This window comes from Argiope bruennichi, chromosome 7, assembly GCF_947563725.1.
Source record: "Argiope bruennichi chromosome 7, qqArgBrue1.1, whole genome shotgun sequence".
Taxonomy (NCBI): domain Eukaryota; kingdom Metazoa; phylum Arthropoda; class Arachnida; order Araneae; family Araneidae; genus Argiope; species Argiope bruennichi.
Window position 1 is genome coordinate 17,335,902 of NC_079157.1, and position 24,402 is coordinate 17,360,303.

A 24,402-nucleotide genomic window follows, 5' to 3' on the forward strand; every position below is an offset into this window, starting at 1 on the left:
CTCTAGATATTAGATGATTTTCGCCAAAGTTAGCCCGAAGCAGCTCTTTGACATTCCACTCAATGTGGAGAGTTGCTCCATCTTGCATGGGGACAGTAGTCTACTAACATTCCTCTTAGCAGCAATGGTTCAATGCATCGTGCACTCATGACAGAGCACGTTTTAGGACCTTGAGGAGTTAGTTTTAAAAAAAAATGGTCCAAGGATAAAATTATCCTTAAACCCACACCATGCAGTAACGTAATCAGTTGTTGGTGCAGGTCATTAGGAGGTGAAGCACCCCATATGTGGTAATTTTGACAATTCGCAGCTCCATCAAAAGAAAATTGCGCCTCATCTGACCATAGAATTTGCCAACGCCACACGTCTTTAACTTCCATTCTCGCCAAAAATCGGCAAGCAAATTCATAGAGCGTTTGGTGGCAGCTTTTACTCACCGTGAATCTTATACGAATACCAGTTTAAAATGATAGCAGAATTTTTCGAACTTACGAATACTTGATAAAGACTAGCTGAAACGGCAGGCTCTTTTAACTGTTCTGCTACTTCGATAGTTTCATTCACAACCGTTTTCCACCCCGTCCTTGTCAATACACCCAAGTCTCCTATCTCCTCAAATTTCATAATTATCTTCATTAAACAATTCTTCGACATGGGCCCTTTTCGCGATTAATTTAAACGACGATATTCAAGCAGTGCAGCTAAGCTATTGCTGCCGTTCTGATAAAACAGTTTTACCAGTAAAACTCAATCTTTCTTCTGTAAGGGCATGATTGACAATGACAAAGGCACGCAGAATGATTTTCGAGCTCTGTCTGCAAATCTCTTTATAGATTTCATTAAATTGTAAAAGGAATTTTTAAAAAGTGCCCTCTGGTAGTCAAACTTTGAGCTATTTTTTTTTTAATATTACAGATATCTTTTTCTCATTGTTTATATAATGTGTATACCAAGTTTCATCAAAATCCGATGGGTAGAACGGGTTCTGAGAATAGGATTACTTAAATTATAACTACCCTGTATGAAGATTAAACAGGGAATATTAGATTTAAATCAAAACTAACTAACTAAAAAATTCCATATTTAAAACACTTCTGTTACTGCAAATATTTAGTTTAAAGAACCGTTTTGCAATGGATGAAAAAAAAAAAAAATAATAAGCAATTCGCTCTTCAAATTTGTCTTATGATTATATCAACGTATATACTGATTATATTCATTCAGAAATTTTTATTTTAAATTCCAACTAAAAAGACACACGGAAGGAAAAAATCTTTGAAAGTTTTTCATTTTAATAATAATAATTATAAAAAGAAACTCGAAAAAGAACCAAATTCGTTTACGATTTTTCGAAGTACAAAATGAAGACGTTGTTTTCAGTTCAAAATACGTTTTTGATGCATAAAATTTCGAATTCCAGAAAATTAAAAATTCAGTACGTTTTCATCAACGGGGAAAAAACAAAGACCTACCGAATCATAGCGATGTGGAATGGTGCCAATATTCAAGATTGGCGACAATTGCGATCAATATTCATGATTGGTAACAATGCAAAAGTAGAATAAAAATAATTTTTTTAGTAATTATTTTAGTTTTTTAAATACAAACATAAGGGAAACAAATTTCAAAAAATAAAGAAATCAATATAGAAAAACATTAACAGATAAAATCATTTTTAAAAAGAGCACATTTTTATCAAATCATTCTTTAGGGAAAAAATTTAGCTAAAAATGGCACATTCGACGGTTTTTCTTTCGTATATGTCAGTAAATATGCAATCATTTTTTTCACGGAAAATTCTTTAAACGATGTCACGTTCACAATGATTCTCCTTTAAATTTGCCAATAAATATCTCTATCAATTTTTTTCGGAGAAAATAATTCAACAAAAAAATCATATTCGTTTAGTTTACTTTTTACATTTAGTGTTGCTTCCTGAAATGGGTTGCTGAGGCGAAGCTTCACAAAATACGTTAAAGTTGTAGGCAAGCATTAGTAAAAACGCCTTCAGATGTGCAAAGGAAATACTTTATTATTTAAATCTGAAAAATATTATTTCTCTTTTTAATGTGCAAGTGAATGTTTAGTAAATTTGTGTCTACGTTTTTTTCTTTGGTGCGTTTTAATAAAAATTGGTCTAAATTGCCAGGTCAAGTTTGGGCCACGGTGGCTAGGTGGTAAGATCTCGGCTTTGGAATCGGAGGGTTTCAGCTTCGAAAACTGATTCCAACGAAGAACCGTCGTGTAAGGGGATGTGATGTACGTTAAATCCTTCTGGGCCACTGCCGCTGGTCTGGTATGGACGTTCGTAGAGGACGTGCCAGCTCAGGCGCTGTCCTCGTCATCTGCTCACGGTCCAAAATTAAGAGGTCCGTCCCAAAATAGCCTTAGTGTTGTTTTAAAAGGGATGTCATTAAAACTAAAACTAATTAAAAAAAATTTAAAAAAAGCCTGGCCAAGTGCAAACTGAGAAAGTCAATAAATGACATCTTAAATCTACGTCAATAGAAAAAGATAAACAAAACACTTCACAAACGCATAATTTTGATTTATTTGTATGCTTATTTCATAACGCTTCACACTATTAGTTGACAACCAAGCCGCAGTGCAAGCGGCAGCTAGAACCAAAACCAAAATCCAGCTACGAGGGCCATTTGAAAAAATTTAATCCATCACAGGCAAATCAAACTTTCCCGTATTATAACGCACGTTGGGTATGTGAGAAATGATGAAGCCGACAGACTGACGAAGGAAGCCGCGGAATAAAACATTGTCGCACTAAGATACAAGGTACCAAATCCTACCTAACACCGTTCTTCAAGCAGGAATTGATGAAAGAGGGGCAAACGCATTCCGAAGACGGAAATACGGGGTGATCTACATTCAATATTCTCCCCAAAGTATCTCTTCAACCAAGTAACTGAAAAGGGGAGATGTTCTTTTCTCTACATTCCATGGGCCGTTCCCCTCCAACTTCGCCCTTTTAATTTGATCTCAAATGCCTTCTGCCCTTGCGGAAATCTTAATGCCACTCCTATCCACTACGCAACAGACTTCCTTTTTTCACATGACCAATTTAAGGTCTGAATTAGAACAAATTTGGTTTCGTAGCGTTGCTTCTTCCCAAAGATCCAGAATGAAAATACCGAGAATCATTCGTCATCTCGAAGAAAATCAAGATCTATTCATATTTAAAGAACATTATTTCGAAGAGTATTATTATACACATATATTTTGATTTTCTCTTATTTTCGTGTGAGAACACAGCATTTATTTGTATCTGAATTTTTTTTCCTGTTTTTTTTTTTTTTTTTTTTTTCGTCCTCATTTTTAGCAGCCTTTTTTATTTTTTGTTAATAATTTTATTAGTTTATTTTTTCTGAATTTAGTAATCATAAACAAACAGTAAGTCTGTTTATGCAGATTAGCATAAGTTTTTAGTTTCTGTTTGATAGTTCCTGTAATAAGCCAAAGCCATTTACCATTTCAATTTCAACCAGTTCCTCGCTCTCGTCAATCTAGATGATAAGACACAGCGATGAATAGAACAGGAGGGTCTTTTGACGTCTCTGCAATTTCATGCTCATTACACTGTTTAAATAATAATCAGTAGGGTATAGTTGCAGGGGCATGAAACGGTGTTATGCATGCTTCATTAAACTCGTCATCAATGTCTATAGAAAATCTTCAAAAAAATGTCATATAAATAAATTTTTTTTAATATATGCAAATAGATTTCTTTTTTAAATTTTACTTCTATTTCGAGTACCGTTGCAAATAATTACGATAAATAATAAATAGAGCGATTTGATCGTTCTTTAAAACAAAATTTCAGATCTCAGGCACTCGCGAAATGGACAGAATCCATTCCACTAGTTTTACTCGGACACAGAACGGCATTTAAGAAAGATCTGCGGTGCCCACATCAGCAGAATTGGTGTAACTTTTTCTTGAAACTATCCGCGGAACTTCAGCGACCATTTCACTTAACGTTGAACCTCATGGATTTTTACAAAATTTACGAATTTCGATGGGGCAATTCAAGCCTGCGTCAGCTGCATCTAATGATAATTAAAAAACTGTCTTCAAACATCCAGCTTTAGTCTTGCGCCACGACGCCATTAAGAAACCCCTGCAAGTACCGCATGATGGCCCTTACTGTATAGACAGACGTACTGATAAAACCTTCACAATAGTGATGAACGGCAAAGGATCTACGATCCCCATTGATCGTGTGAAGCATGCGTTCTTCGAAAACCCTCATCAGTCATCCGCACCCATCATATCGCCATCATCAGCTGCAATTCCATCTTCTGAGCAGTCAGTACCTGAGCATTCTTCGTTAACTCCCGAGTTCTCTTCGAATTCTACTATATCACGTTATGGGACCAGATACGGCCGTCAATTAGAACCACTGGAATTAGAAGTAACGAGGGAAAGATACCTCTAATACCAGCAACTGCTGTACTAACACGGGGGGAAGGGGAAGTACTCGCAGAGTTTATGGGAGTACTGTGATGATCTTGCTTTCATCAAAAAGGCGTCGCAATTCAGGCTGCGTTCTCAATCAAGGAAATTAATCCTGCGATGCACGAGCTAATTGTATTTTCTTTTTTCCGAGATTTATATATATATATGTTTGTATGTGTATTCCATTAACTAGCTAAAAACTTCTTCTTAATGTTTCCTTTAAATAAAAATGTAATTTTTTTTTACGCCGTCACTGAATTAAATATTATGGACAAGATCCATACGCATATGGATCTTGTCCATAATATTTCACTTTCTTTTCTGTTCTTTAAGATTTCACTTTGTTATGTGTCAGTAAATGCAACTTAACTCCTAAAGAGGGGGAAAAAATACCTCAAGTGTAGAATGTGCATTAATACTATTACTCAGCATTACGCGTCAGTAAGTATTTTGGCAATTTCTTCGGCGAGAAAAATTTTTCTTGCATACACTACAAACATGCAGAGTTTTCATATATGCATTAGTAAAAGTGGCTTTAAACTTACTGGTTTATAAAATGCTGTACTGCACACATTTTTATTTCGTATGAACCTATAGACGCACTTTCATATTTCCTCACAGAGAAAACGTGTTGCATATCTTATAAGCATGAGGATTATCTTTTGTATACGTCAATGAATATCTCCTTACAATATTTCGACCAAAAAATTATTACACTTTATTACACAGATCACAAACATGTAGCCACTCTTTTGAATGGGTCGGTAAATGGAATTGCAAATTTCCTTTGGCAGTAACTGCTTTATTACAGGCAGATGTTTTTGTTTCGCATGCATCAGAAAATATTTTTATAAAAGTTTTCCACAAGAAAAAGTTTTTATTGAATACATTTCAAAGGTGCCGCTTCTCTTTTGTATGCGTCCTTAAATGTTTCTTTAAATTTCCTGGCTCAGAAAAGGCTTTACTGCAAGTCTCACAAATATAGGGTTTCTCTTTCGTGTGCGTCCTTAAATGTGTTTTTAAATTTCCTAGTTGAGAAAACGCTTTACTGCAAACCTCACAAACATACGGTTTCTCTTTCGTATGCGTCCTCATATGTCTCTTTAAATGTCCTCGTAGAGAAAACGCTTTATTACATAACTCACAAATATATGGTTTCTCTTTTATATGCGTCAGTAAATGTACCTTCAAATTTCCTCGTCGAGAAAACGCTTTATTGCAAACCTCACAAACATACGGCTTCTCTTTGGTATGCGTCCTTAAATGATTCTTTAAAACTCCTAGTTCAGAAAACGCTTTACTGCAAATCTCACAAACATACGGTTTCTCTTTCGTATGCGTCCTTAAATGACTTTTTAAAGTTCCCAGTAAAGAAAACGCTTTATTACAAACACAAACATACGGTTTCTCTTTCGTATGCGTCCTTAAATGTGTCTTTAAATTTCCTTTGTGAGAAAATACTTTATCGCACACATTACAAGCATACGGATTATCTGTGGTATGCGTCCTTAAATGTACCTTTAAATTTCTTTCATGAGAAAACGCATTACTGCAAACCCCACAAATATACGGACTCGCTTTCATATGCGTCCTTAAATGTGTCTTTAAACTTCCTTTGAGAGAAAATATTTTATCGCACACATTACAAACAAATGGTTTCTCTTTAATATGCGTCGAGACTTGTGGTATTATATATTCCTGCGTAGAAAAGACTTTAGTACACATTTTGCAGAATTCTTTCGTAAGCTTGCATATATTCAATGTGCTTTGATTAGAAAATATTTTATATTGTATAATCCACAGATAGGCTTTTCTCTCACATGTGTTGGAATATGCCTCGCTAAAGCATGCTTTTTAGAAAAGGATAGTCATTTCTTCTCAATCATTGAGTGGATGAAATAGTAAGCCTTGTTGAAAAGTAGGGCGTTAACTGCATATATTTATCCCTAAGCATATTGGTCGTCAAGCAGGAATTGATAAACTTCTATTGTTCATACATTTAATCTTGAAGATTTATCGGCAATATTTTTGCTCTGTTCGTTGGTTCCATAACCTAAAAAAGGTAAATTTTATTAATCAAAATTACAAGTCTACAAAATTTAATAATATTTTGACAATGTATTATAATTTATCATATATATATATATATATATATATATATATATACTAAAGTATTAGAATCAAGTTAATAGGAAAAACAAAAATCAAATAAAAATTAAACCAAAAAAATATTAAAAAAGAATCCGGCCGGATTCTTTTTTAATATTTTTTTAATAATTTTTTTGGTTTAATTTTTATTTGATTTTTGTTTTTCCTATTAACTTGATTCTAATACTTTAGTATCAATTCATCTGTGTTTTAGAAGTAGCTGCAATTGCGCTCTCTAAATACTATGAAGTTCCTTTTTGGTTTTAGTTTAAATAGGTAATAAATTTTAGTTGCGATTTCGAAACTGTTTTGTTTCGTTTTCATTTTAGTTTCGTTTTCAAACTTTTTCTTACTTTAGATTGGTTATATATATATATATATATATATAGTGTACATAAAGCTCTATGCAATATATTTTTAACACTCAACGTATTATGCTACTTATTTATTATAATGTGTATTATAGATAAAACATACAGTACTTTTACATCTTAGTTATAAATATTTGTATAAATATGAAAAAAAAAAAAAAATTCAATCGAATCTCACATCAAGAAGTAAATATCTCATAGCATATTTTACTAAAAATTTGCCTTAAACATGTTGAAATTAGGTTATGCATTTAATTCAATTAATGTAAATGTTAAACTATTGAATTTTAAGCTAAATTAAAGAAACTCGTAGTAGAATTACATTTTATTAAGATACTAGCCGCCTTTGGCGACCAGCCGGTTCGCCCATCTTAATGTTCATTAAAATTTTAATAATTAAATATTTTATGCAATTCCTACTTTAATAACTTCTTCATCAAGATATTTTAAAACTTCAAATTTTGATATATAATTCACTCATAATATTATAAACGCCTTCAGTCACAACGTAATATGTATCTCTCTAATTTTCTGTTAGTTCCCGTAGAATTTATACTATAAATTAAAGTGGAAAGGATTAATCTGCAATTAATATAATAATATTTTTTACTGAAACAAAGTATTTTTTTGTAATATGATTACTGAAAAGAGTCACTGAGCGTTTAAACTTTATGGGCACTAAAGAATATCTTTCCTAATTTATGTAATATTTCAAGAATTTGTCAACAAAATATTCTCAGATTCATCATGACCAGAACGATTCATTAACAATGTTTAATTTTAAATGCATCAAACATTAAGAAAATAAAACGAATCGTTTAAAATAATCCGTCGAAAACAGGTTAAAAAAAACTACTTAAAAAACGATGTACTTAAAACTATAAGCGTATACAAAAAATATATAACTAACTTAAATACAATTTAATTACAAAAACATGCAACGAACCTAAAGATAATTTAAATCGAGTCCGCTTCCGTTGAAATGTAAACAATCATAATACAATGCGCATGCGTGAATTTTCAACGCCAGTTACGGAACGCAAATGCGTGATTTTTTCTACGCCAGTTGGGGTAACGCTATGCAGATTAGAAATTTTTAATTTCCTTTATTTTGTTTTATTTTAATTCAAAAGTACTTCAGAATGAATCTGAAAGATCGATTCATTAACAATGTTTAATTTTAAATGCATCAAACATTAAGAAAATAAATAGAATCGTTTCAAATAATCAGCCGAAAAATCTTAAGCCTAGCCTCATGACTGTTGGGAAAAAAATTGAAGCCGTACTCATTTGGCGATTTGAAGATTTTTTTGGCGGGAAAGTTAGTTTTTAATTAATAATTAAAATTCTAATTAAAAATTCAAAAAAAGGGCTATCCTATCTTTTAAGTTAGATCAAACTGCACACGGTGTGCAAATTTGATTAAAATCGGTTAAGTAGTTTAGGAGTCCATCGCGGACAAACAACGTGACACGTAATTTATATATATTAAGATTCCTGAAAATAGCAGAGTTTAATTTAGTTAAAAGCACAAACGCAAACGCGCGCACACACGGAGAGAGAGAGATAATAAAGAGAATAATAAAGAAAGAAATAGAGTTTCATAACGTTTTTCCACGTAGAACTCTTGAAAGAAATTTGATAGTTGCAGAAGAAATAACACATCCTTCAAACTATTAACATCCCGTTTCATTAGAGATAAATGAATTGCATTCTGTATATCTATTTAGAATAAAAGAGACCCCGTGTGTGTGTTGGCGCGCCTCAGGATAAACTGTTTGGCCAATGGAAACAAAAATTTGTCAAAAATATTTTTTGGTAGGTTAAAATGTGCACAAAGTAACGCTTTTTTAAAAATTTCAATAAAATGAAAATAAAACTAAATTTTGATATTTTTCCTGCAAACTCTCAACAATATTATTTTGTTAAATTAATTTATGAAATACTTTAAAATAATAATATAAAAACTTTCTTTTTCACGATACCAATTTGTTAACCGTGCAGGGTTTTTTTTTTTTCCCGGTGAATAGCGACATTTTTTTTATGGTTTGGTGAAATTAACAATATAATAATAATACATTTTGTTGCAAAGGAATTCGAATCGTTTTCATTGTTTCCTGAAATATATAATCGGTGGTTTCTCAGTTAAAATATCACGGAAAATGATTTTGTTTAATACTTGAGTAGCGTGTTTGAGAAATAACAAAGCGGAGTTACAGTACGACAAATGTTAGAAAACAAATGAAGCCAAAATTAGTAACACTATGATCGTATGGAACTTCATACACAACGAACAAAACAGAATATTGATTTTAAAATAACACGGTTGTAATGGCTGCAACAATTCCGTATACAGTACACTCCCGATTATCCGCGGAATTGCCGCCGCGGATAACAAAAATCGCGGATAATCCGAAAAAAGCTAAAAACGGGTATAGCAAAAGAGAAAACAGTCATTCCAACTTTGAAAAATCATTTTATGTACAGTAAAACGTAAAATAAACAGCAGGAAATGTTTCACTAACGCTTAATATTTTAGTATATCACTCAAACTAACCTAAAATGCATTTTGTTAATGAAAACAGAAAAGTGCTTTGTACTTACGAGAGGCGTCAAGGATGCACAGAAAAATTAATACATATGCACTGTTTTAATACTGTAATGTATTATGTAATTACAAAAGCATAACTGTAAAACTGCACCTTTTTGAAGAAATCAGTAAAAAAAAAAAAAAAAAAAAAACTTTGTGCGGCAAGCGCGAATAATCGGTAGTCTACTGTATAATATAGTGGGTTGAGAAAATCAAACATTAAGTAATACATAATGAATTGGAACGAAATGCAGTCAATATTCTCTACGAGCCAGATGGTCGTCAAAGGAGGCTAGTTTGAAATATTATCTGAAGAAGTTCTTACATTAGAGCAAGTGTCTTTATTAAATTATAATTATCATCCAAAAAAAAATACTTATCATATTCATCAAGGATATGCAAAGTATCTTAAATTGGTTGATGTTTTCTCTCGATATTTAGCGTAGAATGAAATACACTACTGGTCAAAAATATTGCAAGTTTGAGAAATTTCAGACATTTTTTTAAAAAATAAGGCCACCAAAAGTAATATTTTCTAGTATAAATGTGGTGAAGTTTACAGCTATTACGTCATCTATTATGAAGCAATCGAATGCACTGATTTTATCATCCTCATAATTTATTATAAAATCGCTCCGACTGCGAAGGATTTAATTGTTTTTTGAGCAGTCGAATGCGAGCAGTTTGATGCTACATTGACAGAATAATGCCATAAAAATAGATTTGCAAGTTCTGACACTCCCAGAACAGTTCGCAGAACAGTGCATTGACACTCTCAGAACAGTTCGCAGGAGGCTCTGTGAAGATGGTTATAAGACACAAGTACCTAGGAAAAAAAACCACTATTGACGAAAGCAATATGGAAAAAACGATTGGAGAACAGCGAGGTGCACAAAAATTGGAGCATTTCGGAATGGAGGCAAGTTATATTCAGAGACGAAAGTCACTTCTCCTTAATGTCTGACAAGCCTGACCACGATTGACGTGAAGCAAAGAACACTATGAGGCCAGGATGCCTAGTTTGTACATCAAAACACCCAGAAAGCATAATAGTGTGGGGTTGCATGCCATATCAGTCAACTGGACGAATTTATTTTGTACAGGAAACCATGAATGGTGACAAGTATTTGAGTGTACTGAAGGATCAATTGCTTCGAAGTGCTCGTGACATGTTAACAAGGTAGAAATGGATATTTCCGGAAACTCTATTACCTTACCATACATTGAAAAAGATAAGACAAAATTCACAATTAATTTTAAATTTAATTTCAGTTCAGTTCTCACCTCTATATCGAGACATTCGTTATATTTAAGTTAAAGCTGCAAATTTAAAACTGTATTAATTTTTTCGCATGACCATTAAAGTCGAACGATTTAAACCCCACTAAGAATTTATGAAGTATAATGAGAAAGAAATTAACTCAGAATCATTCCAGAATAAAACTAGAAATTCAAGAAACAATAATTAAAGTTTTTAACCATGAAATATCGGAAGAAGTGTTGCAAAACCTTGTGTATTCTATGTCTAAAAGAGTGGATGCTGTGACTAAAGCCAGAGGGAATCTAACCAAATATTGGATGCTTTTCAGTTAACTTGAACACTTTTATTATCTTTTCTGATCAAAAGAAGTTGAAATTTTTCCTTCATTTCATTTTATTCCGGGGAACCAAAATGAATTACGATACTGATAAGCTGTAAATTTTGTTTGTTTTATTCTTTTTGAACTTAATTTATTTTTTGTTCAATAACTCAATTATATCTTGCCTTTAGACTAATTTAACATATTGACATAAAAAAATATCACTTTAAAGGAATATAATATATATATATATATATATATATATATATCACTTTTCAGGGTTTTTCTTAAAAAAAAAAAAAACAAGTAAAATTTCTCAAACTTGCAATACTTCTGATCAGTAATCCAAATGTTTATTCAAAATCTGATTCTTTCGCATGCTATACTATTCGTCCACTAATTAAATCTTTTTCATGCCTATATGTGCCAGTCAGTACATTAAAAATGGCAAATTGTTAATTGTTTGTATTGTGCGTTGCATTGTTTGCCAACGGATTCTAAAATCTTTCGCGCTGTTGCGCATGTGTTAGAATGAATTTAATTCAACCAAACAGGGGTGAAAGGAAAGATGAAAGAAGGGGTGTTTGCATTTAGCAATAAAGCTAATTCCGGAAATGCGCACTTCCTTCCGCGTCTCACACATTAGTTAGATAGAATAGTCGAAAAGTGAATATCTAAGGATAATAAAACGAACAGAAACTCCTGATTACATTACACCGAGGTTAAACACCCTCTTAGTGTTATGATCAGGGGTCATATGGCAACAAAATTCACGTGCAGAGTTAGTGTGAGCGATGAGAACATAAATGCCGCAGAGTTCATAAATGAAATACTCATTCCAAAACGGCCGCCTTCTGTATGTGGTCTTTTCCAGATAATGAAGAATTTATAATTTATCAGGAATTAATTATGTTATATAGCAACTGTATGTGAAAACTGACTTCAAGACAATCGTATTTCGCAGCTTTATCCAAATCGAAAATCTATGAAGCAAACCAAGCAACTTGTTACACAGAAGTAATCTAGCTATTAAAACGCAATTAATGAAATAATAATTCACATCATAAAAGCTGAAGAACTAAAAGAATTGATGAACTAAAAGGGACGACCTTCCAAGTTCGTAATTGTTGCTAAAGATTACCCAAATAAGAATTAACTGTCATAAGTAAGACTTTTTGCTTATGTCATTATTTCTGTTTCCTTTCTACTTTTTTACCACTGTTTTTCAACCCCCGGGGGGGGTACCTCGAAATGAGGATGAGATGCTTCCGGCATGGTGGTTGGATCTCGCCACCCTGGAGGGTACACTAATAGGTGAGGGATCTGACTCCTCCCATCGATGACGGGACGTATTTCCTTCGGGGAGGGTTGTACCGTGACCGGTGACGGCCATTAGGACTCAACCACAGTTCCCGCCAATGTTGCTGTTGCGGCGGTCCGGTCATTGAGTTTTATGGTTTAAATCCGTATGCTTTCGTGGCGGTTCGGTGAGTTAGATGGTTGACTTACCACTGTTTCTCTAATACAAGTATCCAATAACAAAAATTTTATAAAATTCTTGAAATTGATGCATAACTTATGAAGACATCAAATCTCAAAAATGAGGGGAGTTTTATCCCAAAAATTTTTACTACAATTTTGATCATTAAATATTTATCCACATTTATGAAGGCAACGGCATTGAGATAACTCATTTTATATTACTTTTTAAAAATTTTGTTCTCATATATATGAAAAATACGTAATTTATTGCATATTTTTTTTCTCTAAAACAACTATTTCCATTATTCTTGCTTCTAAAGAATTAAAATTCGCATACCTTTATACACAAAATTACCAGGATTTACATGCTGTATACGTCAGTCTCCTCGCACCACTGCAGGTAACAACTGTAAAAAAAAAAAAAAAATTCAGGTTTTAGAACAAAATATGACAACAGGCAAAGGTACTTAACACCGTAGACAAAGGAATAAAATTTCAAAACTTTTTAATTTTTTTATACATAATATTAAATTTTTTATACGTTTTTTTACTGTCTTTTCAATAGATGAAAGCATTCAGAAAATAAATCACATTAATTTAAACTGTCTTTAAAAAAAAAAAAAAAAAGATAAGCAGCTTGTGCAAAAGAAACCACTCAGAAATATAGTGTTTAAAATGAAAAAAATTAATTTTCAAAAATTAGAAGTTAGTCGTAAGAATTAAAAAAAAATTCTAAAAGAAAGAGATTATTATATTAAAGTTTTACATATTATATTAAAAATTGAATTTTAATATTGTTAAAAATAGGGGAGAAAGATATGCATTCATTAAACCTTTATGATGTAAACTACCGAATTTTAAAACCCGCTTTCATCGACAACGCAAGCTGTGGAATTTAAAAATAAAGTTTAAAACATCTTTTGCACAATATCAGTTGCGGAAAATAAACCCGATAAGTAAATTTCAGTTTTATTAAAAACAATAACGAAAACAAGTGCCAAACGTTTTTCAACGAAGTATGCCTCGGCGAAATTCGACAGATCAACACTAAATTATGCAGGCCTTTAAATCACAAATATCCATTCTCATTGAAGTTAAATTAAACTGTGTTATCTTTACGAATAATGAAAGAGAAGTATAAGCTGTACAGACAAACAGTTCGATCTGAGCACCTTAAATTCGGCTCAAATATTTTCGGTGGTAGAAAAGAGCAACTTCGAATGTGGTCCCCCTCCCCCCCACACACACATTTCAATTAATTTACAATTAAACAATACTTTATTCCCATTTTAAAAACTTTGTTTTATAAGTCACGAATTTGTTATATTTGCAATTTTTTCGACGAAGTTTTACAATTTATTAAAAATATTTTAACTAATTTACGGCAATGGTATTCGTGCCAAAAAATATTGAAATTGCTTCACCTGTTCCGTCAAATATTTAGTCATGTGGTTTTCTTTTGTTGTTGAAAGCTAAGAAAGATTCTGTTTAATATTTAGGCAATTAATACGAGGAATAACGTTACCAGGAATGCAGAATATAACTGAAGTCGGATTATCATATTTTTTTAATAATATTGTAAAGTAAACCTAAATTATTATACAGGGTGTTGCCGAATTCGGCCGACAAATTCAGAAGGTCGAAGGATAAAGAATCACCATACAACATGGGGTCCCAAACGACGTTTAGAGGGTGAAAATCGCAAAAAATATAGGGAGTCGGAGAACTTTTGAAAACTGTAACAAATTAATAAAAAAATAACAAAAGGTGTTTCAACTATGAGTTTTTTTTAAAGCGAAAGCAGATTCTTAAAGACTATTTTTCATGTAAGTAACATGCCGATTTGATGAACCAGGGGGTCGTAAATTATTGAAAACGAAAAAGTAGTTTAGAACTCTTATCTGCAAAAATATTAAAAAATTTAAGAAAAATAAAAGCTTGCAAATATAAGGAATTTAATACTCTTCAATTTGATATAAGTCTGTAATGTGAAAACTGAGGAGGGTTTAAGATATTCAAGAAAAACTAAAATGCTTGCCAGGAAACATCGCTGCAACATCGATACCGATGTTTACAGAGGGTTTGCCAAATTCGAAAGGTAAATTTAGAGAAGTGATAGTAAGCATTAATGAGATGAAAAATTATCATAAAACATAGGATCGCAGGCGACGTTTATTCTGTGAAAATCGCAAAAGCAGACATCGAAGAGACAAGTAGTTTGGCGAAGAGAATGGCCCTAAGAATGCAAGGATTTGGGACAGGGTAGTGGAGAAGAAGATGCTTTCTCATATCTAAATTTTCCATGCGTTCGAGGAATATAAAAGCAGCTTGTATTCATTAAAGAGCAGTGCAGAATTGATTGTTGATAAGTTTCATTCGCAAACAACATGTCAGATTTCACGAATGACGAATATGCGGATTTGCATTTAATTTACGACCGAGCGGATGGTAATGGACGGCTAGTACAAAGAATATATCAATAGTGCGGGAGACAGGATCCTTCAAAATAACTAGGACAAGTGCAGGGCCCGAACGCCTCAGTGGCACAAAGTATTTGTTTTCTTGCAGCACGTCCTTCCGGATTTACTGCAGGAAATACCGGCCATTGCACGCCAGAACATGTGGTTAATGCATGTTGGTGCACCAGAGCATTTTTTGAATTCTGTGCGTAACTACCAAGATGATACATATCCTGGGACGTTGATAGAACGTGGCGGACCTGTAGATTGGCCTCCACGTTCCCCGGACCCCAATCCATTGGATTTCTTCTTCTGGGGCCATAGGAAATCTTTTGTTTATCAGACACCTTTGGATACATTGAAAGATCTCGTAGCATGGATCGTCATCGCTGCTGGAGAATTCGCAAGAACATCTGGTATATTTGACCGCGTTCGGGGGTCCTTTAAACGTCGGTGTCGGTTGTGTAATGACCTTCGCGGCCGCAACACTGAGCAATTCTTATAAAAGATTCTCATCGTCTCGTTCTTATGTTAAAATGTCTGTGCTGTAAATGTATGCTGTATTTCTATTCCAGCAAATAAATTTGACCGTCGTTTGAGACTTTATATTTCTTTGAAAATTCTTATCTCCTTGATGCCTACTATTACTCCTCAGAATTTTTCTGATAGAATTTTGCTATACCTTCTGTAAACATTGGTGCCGATGTTGCAGCGATGTTTCCCGGCAAACATTTTAGTTTTTCTTGAATATCTTAAAATTTCCTCAGTTTTCACACTACAGACTTATATCAAATTAAAGAGTATAAAATTCCTTATATTTTCAAGCTTTTATTTTTCTTAAAGTTTTAATATTTTTGCAGATAAGGGTTCTAAATTATTTTTTCGTTTTCAATAATTTACGACCCCCTGGTTCACCAAATCAGCATTTACTTACATGAAAAATTGCCTTTAATAATGTGCTTTCATTTAAAAATAAATTCATAGTTGAAACAACATTTGTTATTTTTTCATTAATTTTTTACAGTTTCCAACAGTTCTCCGACTCCCTATATTTTTGCGATTTTCACCCCCTAAACGACGTTTGGGACCCCATGTTGTATGGTGATTCTTTACCCACTTGATGCCTACTATCATCCCTCTGAATTTGTCTATTGAATTCGGCAAAACCCTGTATATCTGAAAGATGGTTGAATTATATAATCTAGCAGCCGAGGAATGTATCACATTTATTCAATTGATTAATTAAACAATTTCGAGAATTAGATATTATAAATACAGTCTTCCCCCTTCCCCTTCTAAGAATTATTTTACACACAAATTTCGCAAATGGGATGCCTTTATTGATGACGGGGGGGGGGGCGGATGAATGAATGGGCAATTAATTAATTATCATTTGAGAAAGTCTTTTTTTTTACTCCAAATTATTAAGAGTAGCTGGAGGAAGAAAATAAATGATATACAGTGCACGGAACCTTTTTGTCCCTTCGTCATATTTTAAAAAATGACATAAATGATTGGACTCAACGGTTCCTTGACATCTGAAACTTCACATTGTGCATATGCAATTAAATAATGAAGGGAAAAAATAATAAAGTAAATACATTAGCTAAAGGGAGACGGTTTTGCTATGAAATAACAGCTTCTTATTTGCACACAGAATAATATTGTCAGTTTATGATTTTTCTTGATTAATATTTTAGAAAATAAAGACAGATGAGGAGTGTTCTCGATAACAATAATTAATGATTAAAATCCTCCTTGAACTGTCTGAAAAATATTCCTTCGATTCTTTTAATGAAATCAATTATACAGACAAATTTCATAATCTATGTAAGTAATTTCTTTTTCTTTCCATTTTGAAAAAATATTCTTACATTTTGAAGTCTTCTAAAATTAAAAGATATAAAAAACAAACCAACAAGAGCTGAATTTTTAATAATTTAGTATTTATAATTTCTTAAAAAATCTTATATAAAATATCTTATCTTATATATACTTCATCTTATATAAAAATTAAAACTTTTAGGAGCTAAGAAAAAAAGATCATGTACTGTACATTAACAATTCACAAACAATAGTGACATTTGAATAAAAATAATATTTCACTTTCAATAAAAATATGCAGCTCAAAAAGAGGATAAAGCATGAAAATTATTAAAATAATAGATTGAAAATAAATATACAGTGTCAGAAAATTAACAAAAGAAATCATTATCTAAAAATTACAAAAACCAAGTGCAGATTAAAAATCCCCCCCCCCCTCAACAAATATTTACAATAAGCATCATTATTATTATTTTTTTTTTTTACCAGACTAGACTTTAGCCAATTTTTAGAATTAAAATAAATTATATGTATTTAAACATAAATAATTAATTTTTATATTTAAGACACACTTTACTTGGTCAGTAGAGTTGGAATAAAGAAATGAATAGTAGAGCAACGCTAAACAATATACTTGCTACAACTTAAACAGGAGATAGTGAAACGAACTCAGTTTCAAAAGAATCCGATAAAATTTCAATCTTCTTATCTTCTTTCGTTTTATCTTCTTTGAAAGAATCAAAAATCAATATGCTTTCAAAATTATTACTTTCAGCTAAGAGTGAAGCAAAAATAATATTAAAAAAAAAGGCAAGGAAGTTCTAACATCAGATCTGGTTGCAGCTTGTCTTCATAAAGAGCGCTCAGAATGTAAATGTAAAGTGTTTAAAAAATCTAGTGGCAAAAAAAAAACCTAGTGCAACAAGTCAGAAAAATATCAGAGAAAGAATGAAAGTTGGAGCATCATATAGTGCACACTTTAGACAAAATATGAATTGCATAATTATTCCTTTTTGTGCCAGGTTTCTGGTGAACAAAAATAGAAATATTATTTTCTCAAACAATTTGCAATTAAAAAAATACCTGAGATCTGCACATTAAAATCAGTGCTTCTCTTATTCATAGACATGATGAAATAAGTATACCAAAACACACAAATTCAGGAAAAGGCATGAGTGCCCTCATTTGCCTGTGGTCATCAAATTCCACTTTTTTTTTTCTCCTTATTTAATCTTTGCAATCGGTTTTAGTGGTTCAAAAAAAAAATTTTTTTTCTTTTTCATTTTAAAAGACTAACAAAGATTAATTTTTATGATAGTAAAATAATGCTCTTACAACAGAAAAAAAAAAATCTTTTTAAGAGTAGTAACGGTAAAAATCAGAGCTCGTTATAGCATGGAAAAGATTGTTTTTTTTTTTTAAACTAAATCTTGATAGAGAAACAGCATACTGTTTCATATACTAAGGACTCATTTCCAAACAGACAAGCTAGCAAGTTTGCAAAAAATTTTCTGTAATATTAAATCTAGTACAAAAAAGCTATTTTTAATTATACAGCATACACTATACCAATCTACATCTTTGGCCTTGTCCTTTTTTAAGTGGTCATTTTTGGACTTTTTTCCTACCCTCACATTGTCAGAAAAAGATTATACCACTTCTTTGGTATGATCTCTATAAAGTTGAAAATAACTAATTTCAAGATCATTTTACTCCATCCTACTATATTTATATTACCTTAGCATATTTCAGTATTTGTAAAGTACACTTCTGACCTTTTAAAATAAATAAATTTTGTTTTTCATAGCGATCATCTAGTTTAAATTTTTTTTTTTTTGAAATGCATACAAGATAAGCTGAAGTTGGTTACCAAAATGCAATATAAGCAAATTAAAGATAAATACAATTTTTAAAAACTGTAGTTAAAAAAAATCTTCAGCTAATTAACATATTTCAAAATTTTTAAAGTAGGATTTTGTACTATATAAAACTAGTATGTTTTGTTTTCACCTGATGATAAATCAGCTTAAATTCACAAAACAATGCGTACAAGATATGGCAAGTATTGTGTAAAAAAAAAAAAAAAAGCACATGATAGAGATTTTCTATTAGTTTGTATCAAATCAAACTCAAGTATAGAAGATTTTTCAAATATTAACAAATTTATCACCGATAAAAACCTATATAACAAAAAAATTCAGCTTCTTAATAACTGAATTTAATTCTCTTAATAGAATGCAGGAATACAAAATAATTTTTATAACGAAAATTGAGTACATTAATAGTGCAAATTCTTACTAAAAATATACATTATGAACATCTAGTCTCAAGTTTTACAATATATAATAGCAAAAATAATAATAATAATAATAATTTTAAAACCCAATAGAATTTATTACAGATTATTTAAATTTGAAAATAATTCAATTAATGGGTAAATAGATCATTATTCATGAAAATATATATACATGTGTGTAGTAGAATTTAAATATATATATATATATATATAACTGAATTATATCTGAACTTAATTTAAAGCCTCATTATTTTCCTAATGTTTATCTTAAACTAACCTAATTACCTAATTCTAGAATTTTCTCTTATTCCCTTATGTAAATTATACTTTTTCATTTAATTATTTCAAACATGCCTGAAAAAATTGGCAATACTGTGTTTCCCACACTACAAATAAACGGATAATAAATACAAACACCCACACATTCCTTTCAAAGTTAATCAAAATTTCATTTTCTAAATTGATATGTGTCAAAGAACTTCTATAAGATTTCCTTAGCAAAATCAGTTTCCTCATATGTTTTGTTGTGAATGAACACATTCTAACTTCACCCCATGTACAAACTTTGCCTTCCCACAAAAAAAAAATTGAAATTTATTCTAAAAGAATTATCTTTTTAGACACGCATCTGTGCAAATTATTCTCTCTCTCTATATATATATATGTGTGTGTGCATGTCTTTGTGTGTGTTTTCACAATTTATGTTATTAAAGAAAAGAATAGAAATGCAAAAAACAAGAAGATAAAAAAAAAAACTTATTGTAGAGAAGTTAATCAGAAAGTTATTAATTTTCATATTATCATACAAATATCTACTATCATATTATATCTAGAATGTTATCAAATTTTGATATCATAAATAGATCAGAATTGCTTTCATAATTAAATCTCAAAAGAATTCAACCATATTATTGCAAATACACACAAATTTATGTTTTAAAGAAGTGACTTACGTTAAATGTTTAAAAAGTATTAATGGCAGAAAAAAATAAATATTTTCAGTATCATGTTTGCAGATCAATCCTTGTCAACTTGAAGTCATCTTTATTTAAGAAGTCAAATATGTATGATTTCTGAAATTCTTAAACTTGGATTCCTTGTTTTTATTCTCTTAGAATTAGATAGATTAAAATTAGTAATACCATATCACTTAGAATAATAGAATTAACTGATTATACTGTTCTAGCAGAATGAAATGAGCTACTATAATTCAAATAGCTTTAATATTTTCACAGCAAATTTTTTATTTTGATAATTAAAAGAGTTGCTAATATATAACTACTGAAATAAGTTTAATAATTCAATGACCAACAGGAGAACATGTAAATTCAGACAGTTCTTTTGTGATTATTTTAATCAAAATTTCATAAAAACTTGTAATTGATAGTAATGCAGAACTTCTAAAAAACACATGTAGTAACATTTCACACTTTCAATAACAGTTTTCAAATCCTCATCTTCCTAACAACATTCGAGCTCATTTTCTTCAGAACACTGGAATGCATGGGTTTCTCTTTCAAACAGCAGAAAAATTACCTTACCCCACAAAAAAGCAATATCGAGAATTTTCAAAAAACCTTCCTCCCCCCCAAATCAATCTGGGTGAGCATTTTTAATGAACAAATTATATGCCATGGGTATTAACTCAATCACATTTGGCTACTGAGAGTTTTCATACAGCAAATCAAAAGAAATCTGCATTATTATCTTAAAAATAAATTTTAAAGAAATATGCACAGTAGGAAATGAGGTTTTATTGTTATAATAGTAAATACTATTATGATGGATAAATTCTTTTCTCTAAATTACTCTTTATCTCCAAAGAAATATTGTCTCTTAATTAATGAAACAGAACCGACATATTCTACTTAACAGATATATTTGTTTTCATATACACTGAGAGCCTCAGTGTTTGAATTATTTGGGGACTATTTCTTGCCAAATATAATCCTAGTAATTTTTATTGCAGCTCTCACATCTTTTTAGCATATCTTGAAGACACAAGAAGCTACATTGGATTATTTTCTCATGCTTAGAGGGAAACAAGACACTACTGGGACCTCTGAGGAAACAATATAGTTGTTTTATAGGTCTGGAACACTAACCCCTACCAAACTTACTATTCGAGAATAATCAAACGTCTATTTTCTGCAGTGGCCAGTAAGTTTCTTATAACAGAGTAGTGAGAACTCTTCCAGGTTTTCGAATTCTAAATAATATTTGGGCTTAAATTTTTTGGAAATATTTCTAGTTTACCAGTGGATTACATAAAACAGTAAATATAACATCTCTGACATTCATGTAAAGACTTAATATATTTTATTTTTCTTACATTCACTAATCATTCTATGTTTTTACATGTTGAAATCTATGTAAAAGATTAAAATTATAATATGAGTAATTAATATTGTTAGTTGAAAATTGAAATTTATACAACATAATTTCAAAACAACAGTAGGAGAAAGAATGTAAATAACATGGTGTGGGAAAAGCAACCATTGATTATTTTTCTCATTTGCAAACTGTTCTACGCCTATATGATATATTTTCATAGTGATTAATTTCATCTAACTATAAATCTTACAAACAATTTGAATTGGTTTCATTTACAACATTAGTTGAATATCTATATATATCTTAAAAAGAATAGAAACAATAGTTCGGGCGCTTTTTATTTACTGAAGAAGCAAGCACTAAATTTTCAATACAACAACTATCTTATTTTAGCGATATATAACGACTTTTAATTCCTCAAAAAATAAGCTCTTTCAAATATAAAATGAGTTTTGAATCTATTAAAACCTACTTACTATTATTTCAAAGTTAAGAAAAGAAGTTGAATTCAAACTACGGTATCTATTACCAAATTTGTTTTCTCTGTATACCAAAAGTTGCAGTTAGTAGCATTGGTTTACCAAGAGTTTTTACTGGCATTCAGCTAGACGCAACTAGAGATGCATAATCCATGATTTTTTGAATAACAAATTATTTTGCTATTGTTATCTTTAAATATTCGCTCCAAATATCTGTTATTTCATTCATATTACTAATTAAAAATTATTAATTATTATTAAATATAATTAAAAAATTAAATTAAAATTAGAATTAATTGAAATTAAAATTAGAATTAATTGAAATTAAAATTAGAATTAATTAAAATTAAAATTAGAATTAAATTAAATAAAAAATATTAATTGTAATTAATACGTAACTTACTATTTTAAGTAACGTGTGATTGTATTAGTTTATCTATTTCAGCTTATTTTTTAATTTAAATTTTTTTCAAAACTATTAATTTAGTTTATGTATTGGAGTAAGCAATTTTCTGAAAAATCGAATAAAAAAAAAGTTATTTCCTTAAAATGTTGACTTTAGTTCTCTATTCTGCAAATAGATGGCGCGTGTAGAGTGAAATGAAAGTATGTCATTAGAGAGTCATGTCAGGGTAGCGTTAGCCGGAGAACGTATTGAAGGATCAAGCAAGGTTCCAATTAGTGTCTATAACGGCGCCAGCTCTCTACAGCCAGCTCTCTACAGAGTTCGCAAATTGTACAGACTAAGTCTATGGCTAAGGATACCGACGTGCTCTGATTGGTTTAAGCCTTGGCATCTTTTTGGTAATGTTTGGCATTCATAATAGTGTAGTTTTCGCTTATTTGGCTCAAACTTTGTACCTTTCATTAGTTTTTTGGCAGATACGAGTGAATATCAACACGATCTAATTTTTATTAATATAATTATTTTCTCTAAATATTACTAGTCATACTACTAATACTAATTAATAATAATAAATATTCCTAATAATACTAGTAATACAAGTAACTAATGTTGTTTATGCACAAAAGTATAAAAACTAAATGAAAGTAATTACTCACCATATTATTCAGCAATTAAATAATTCTTATTTTTCTATGATTTTCGTGCCTTAATTAGATAATTTATGCAGTCATTGAAACTTGTTGCTAAACGTTTATTACTTACCCTTCAAATACATAAGAGGAGGTGATTACTTAATTCCCAAAACGTATAAATATGTAAGCTTTAACGGAAAATGTGTTTTCGAAGCTAATTTTTTTCGTTATATCAAAATAATATTAAGAAAAAACACACAAAAAAAATATTTGTAATAAATTGTAATTTTTATATTTCCTGAATTTAGGTTTCAGGATTTGATTTTTTCCACTGCATATGTGTTCCAGATTAATATTACATGTAAACCGTAAAAAATAGAGGGGGGGGGGGATAAATTCACAAATTTTATTTATTTTTATAAAAATATATTTCAGTATGGCATCTTTTTGGCAAAACATTGCCAAAAACATGCCAAGGCTTAAACCAATCAGAGCACGTCGGTATCCTTTGCCATAGACTTAGTATGTACAATTTGCGAACTCGCCATCTATAGGCGCTAACAAGAACTATCCCAATTCTAGGGTTAGCTGTTATAGGGGTTATAATATTTAGCATATAAGCATATTTGTGGCGAATTATGCCAATCTTTTTCATTTTTAATTACGCGATTTTGTTTTTTAGTTTATTCCGCCAAAACTTTCAATCTTCAAACTGTTTCGTTTCTTTTACTCTTTCTGAAACTTTACTCGTTTCTTTTACTCTTTCAGAAGTTCATCTGATAATTTTTTACTTTAAATTGAATTTGATGCAAATACATTCTTTATTTTATTAAAATGTATTTATTTATTAAGAATGTTGAAAAGACGTTCGTTAAAAATTATTATTTATTAAATAACTTATTAAAAATATAAATGTATTTATTTAATATTTTTTATTTATTTTATTATTGTATAATTATTTTTCATTTGCAAGAAAACGTCTACAAACGTCGTTAAAATAATAGAAATATTTTCATATAAAATTTGAATAAATAAATGTTTTTATGTTATTGCGATTCGAAATAACATTTGGCTGGAAGGACTCTCCATATATTATATATATAAATTTTTATATTCTATATATATATATATATATATATATATATATATATATATATATATATATATATATATAATTAATTTTTTACTACATAAATTTTTTTTCTAATAAAAGAGAACGTGCGCGTGTGTCTGCAGAGAAGAATAAATATGTTTTGGAGGGTGGGAAAGTGTAGTGTTTGGTAGAGCAATTTTTTAATTTTTATTATTTAAAAACAGCTAAAAAGTTTAAC

At 30.6% G+C, this 24,402-nt stretch overlaps 1 protein-coding gene across 1 annotated transcript; it reads right to left on the bottom strand.

Moving 5' to 3' along the window:
* Positions 1-5,164: 5,164 nt before the first annotated feature.
* LOC129975321 (gastrula zinc finger protein XlCGF7.1-like) lies at positions 5,165-22,133 on the bottom strand. The gene is made up of 3 exons (XM_056088384.1): positions 22,031-22,133; positions 12,979-13,048; positions 5,165-6,523 (listed from the first exon to the last, which is right to left on the bottom strand). Exon 3 carries the CDS (start codon positions 6,193-6,195, stop codon positions 5,362-5,364), a length of 834 nt encoding a protein of 277 aa, XP_055944359.1. The 5' UTR covers positions 6,196-6,523; positions 12,979-13,048; positions 22,031-22,133; the 3' UTR covers positions 5,165-5,361.
* Positions 22,134-24,402: the final 2,269 nt, after the last annotated feature.

Excerpts from the sequence above, each read along its gene's own strand:
- LOC129975321 (XM_056088384.1), bottom strand. The coding sequence starts at position 6,195 with ATGTGTACTAAAGTCTTTTCTACGCAGGAATATATAATACCACAAGTC.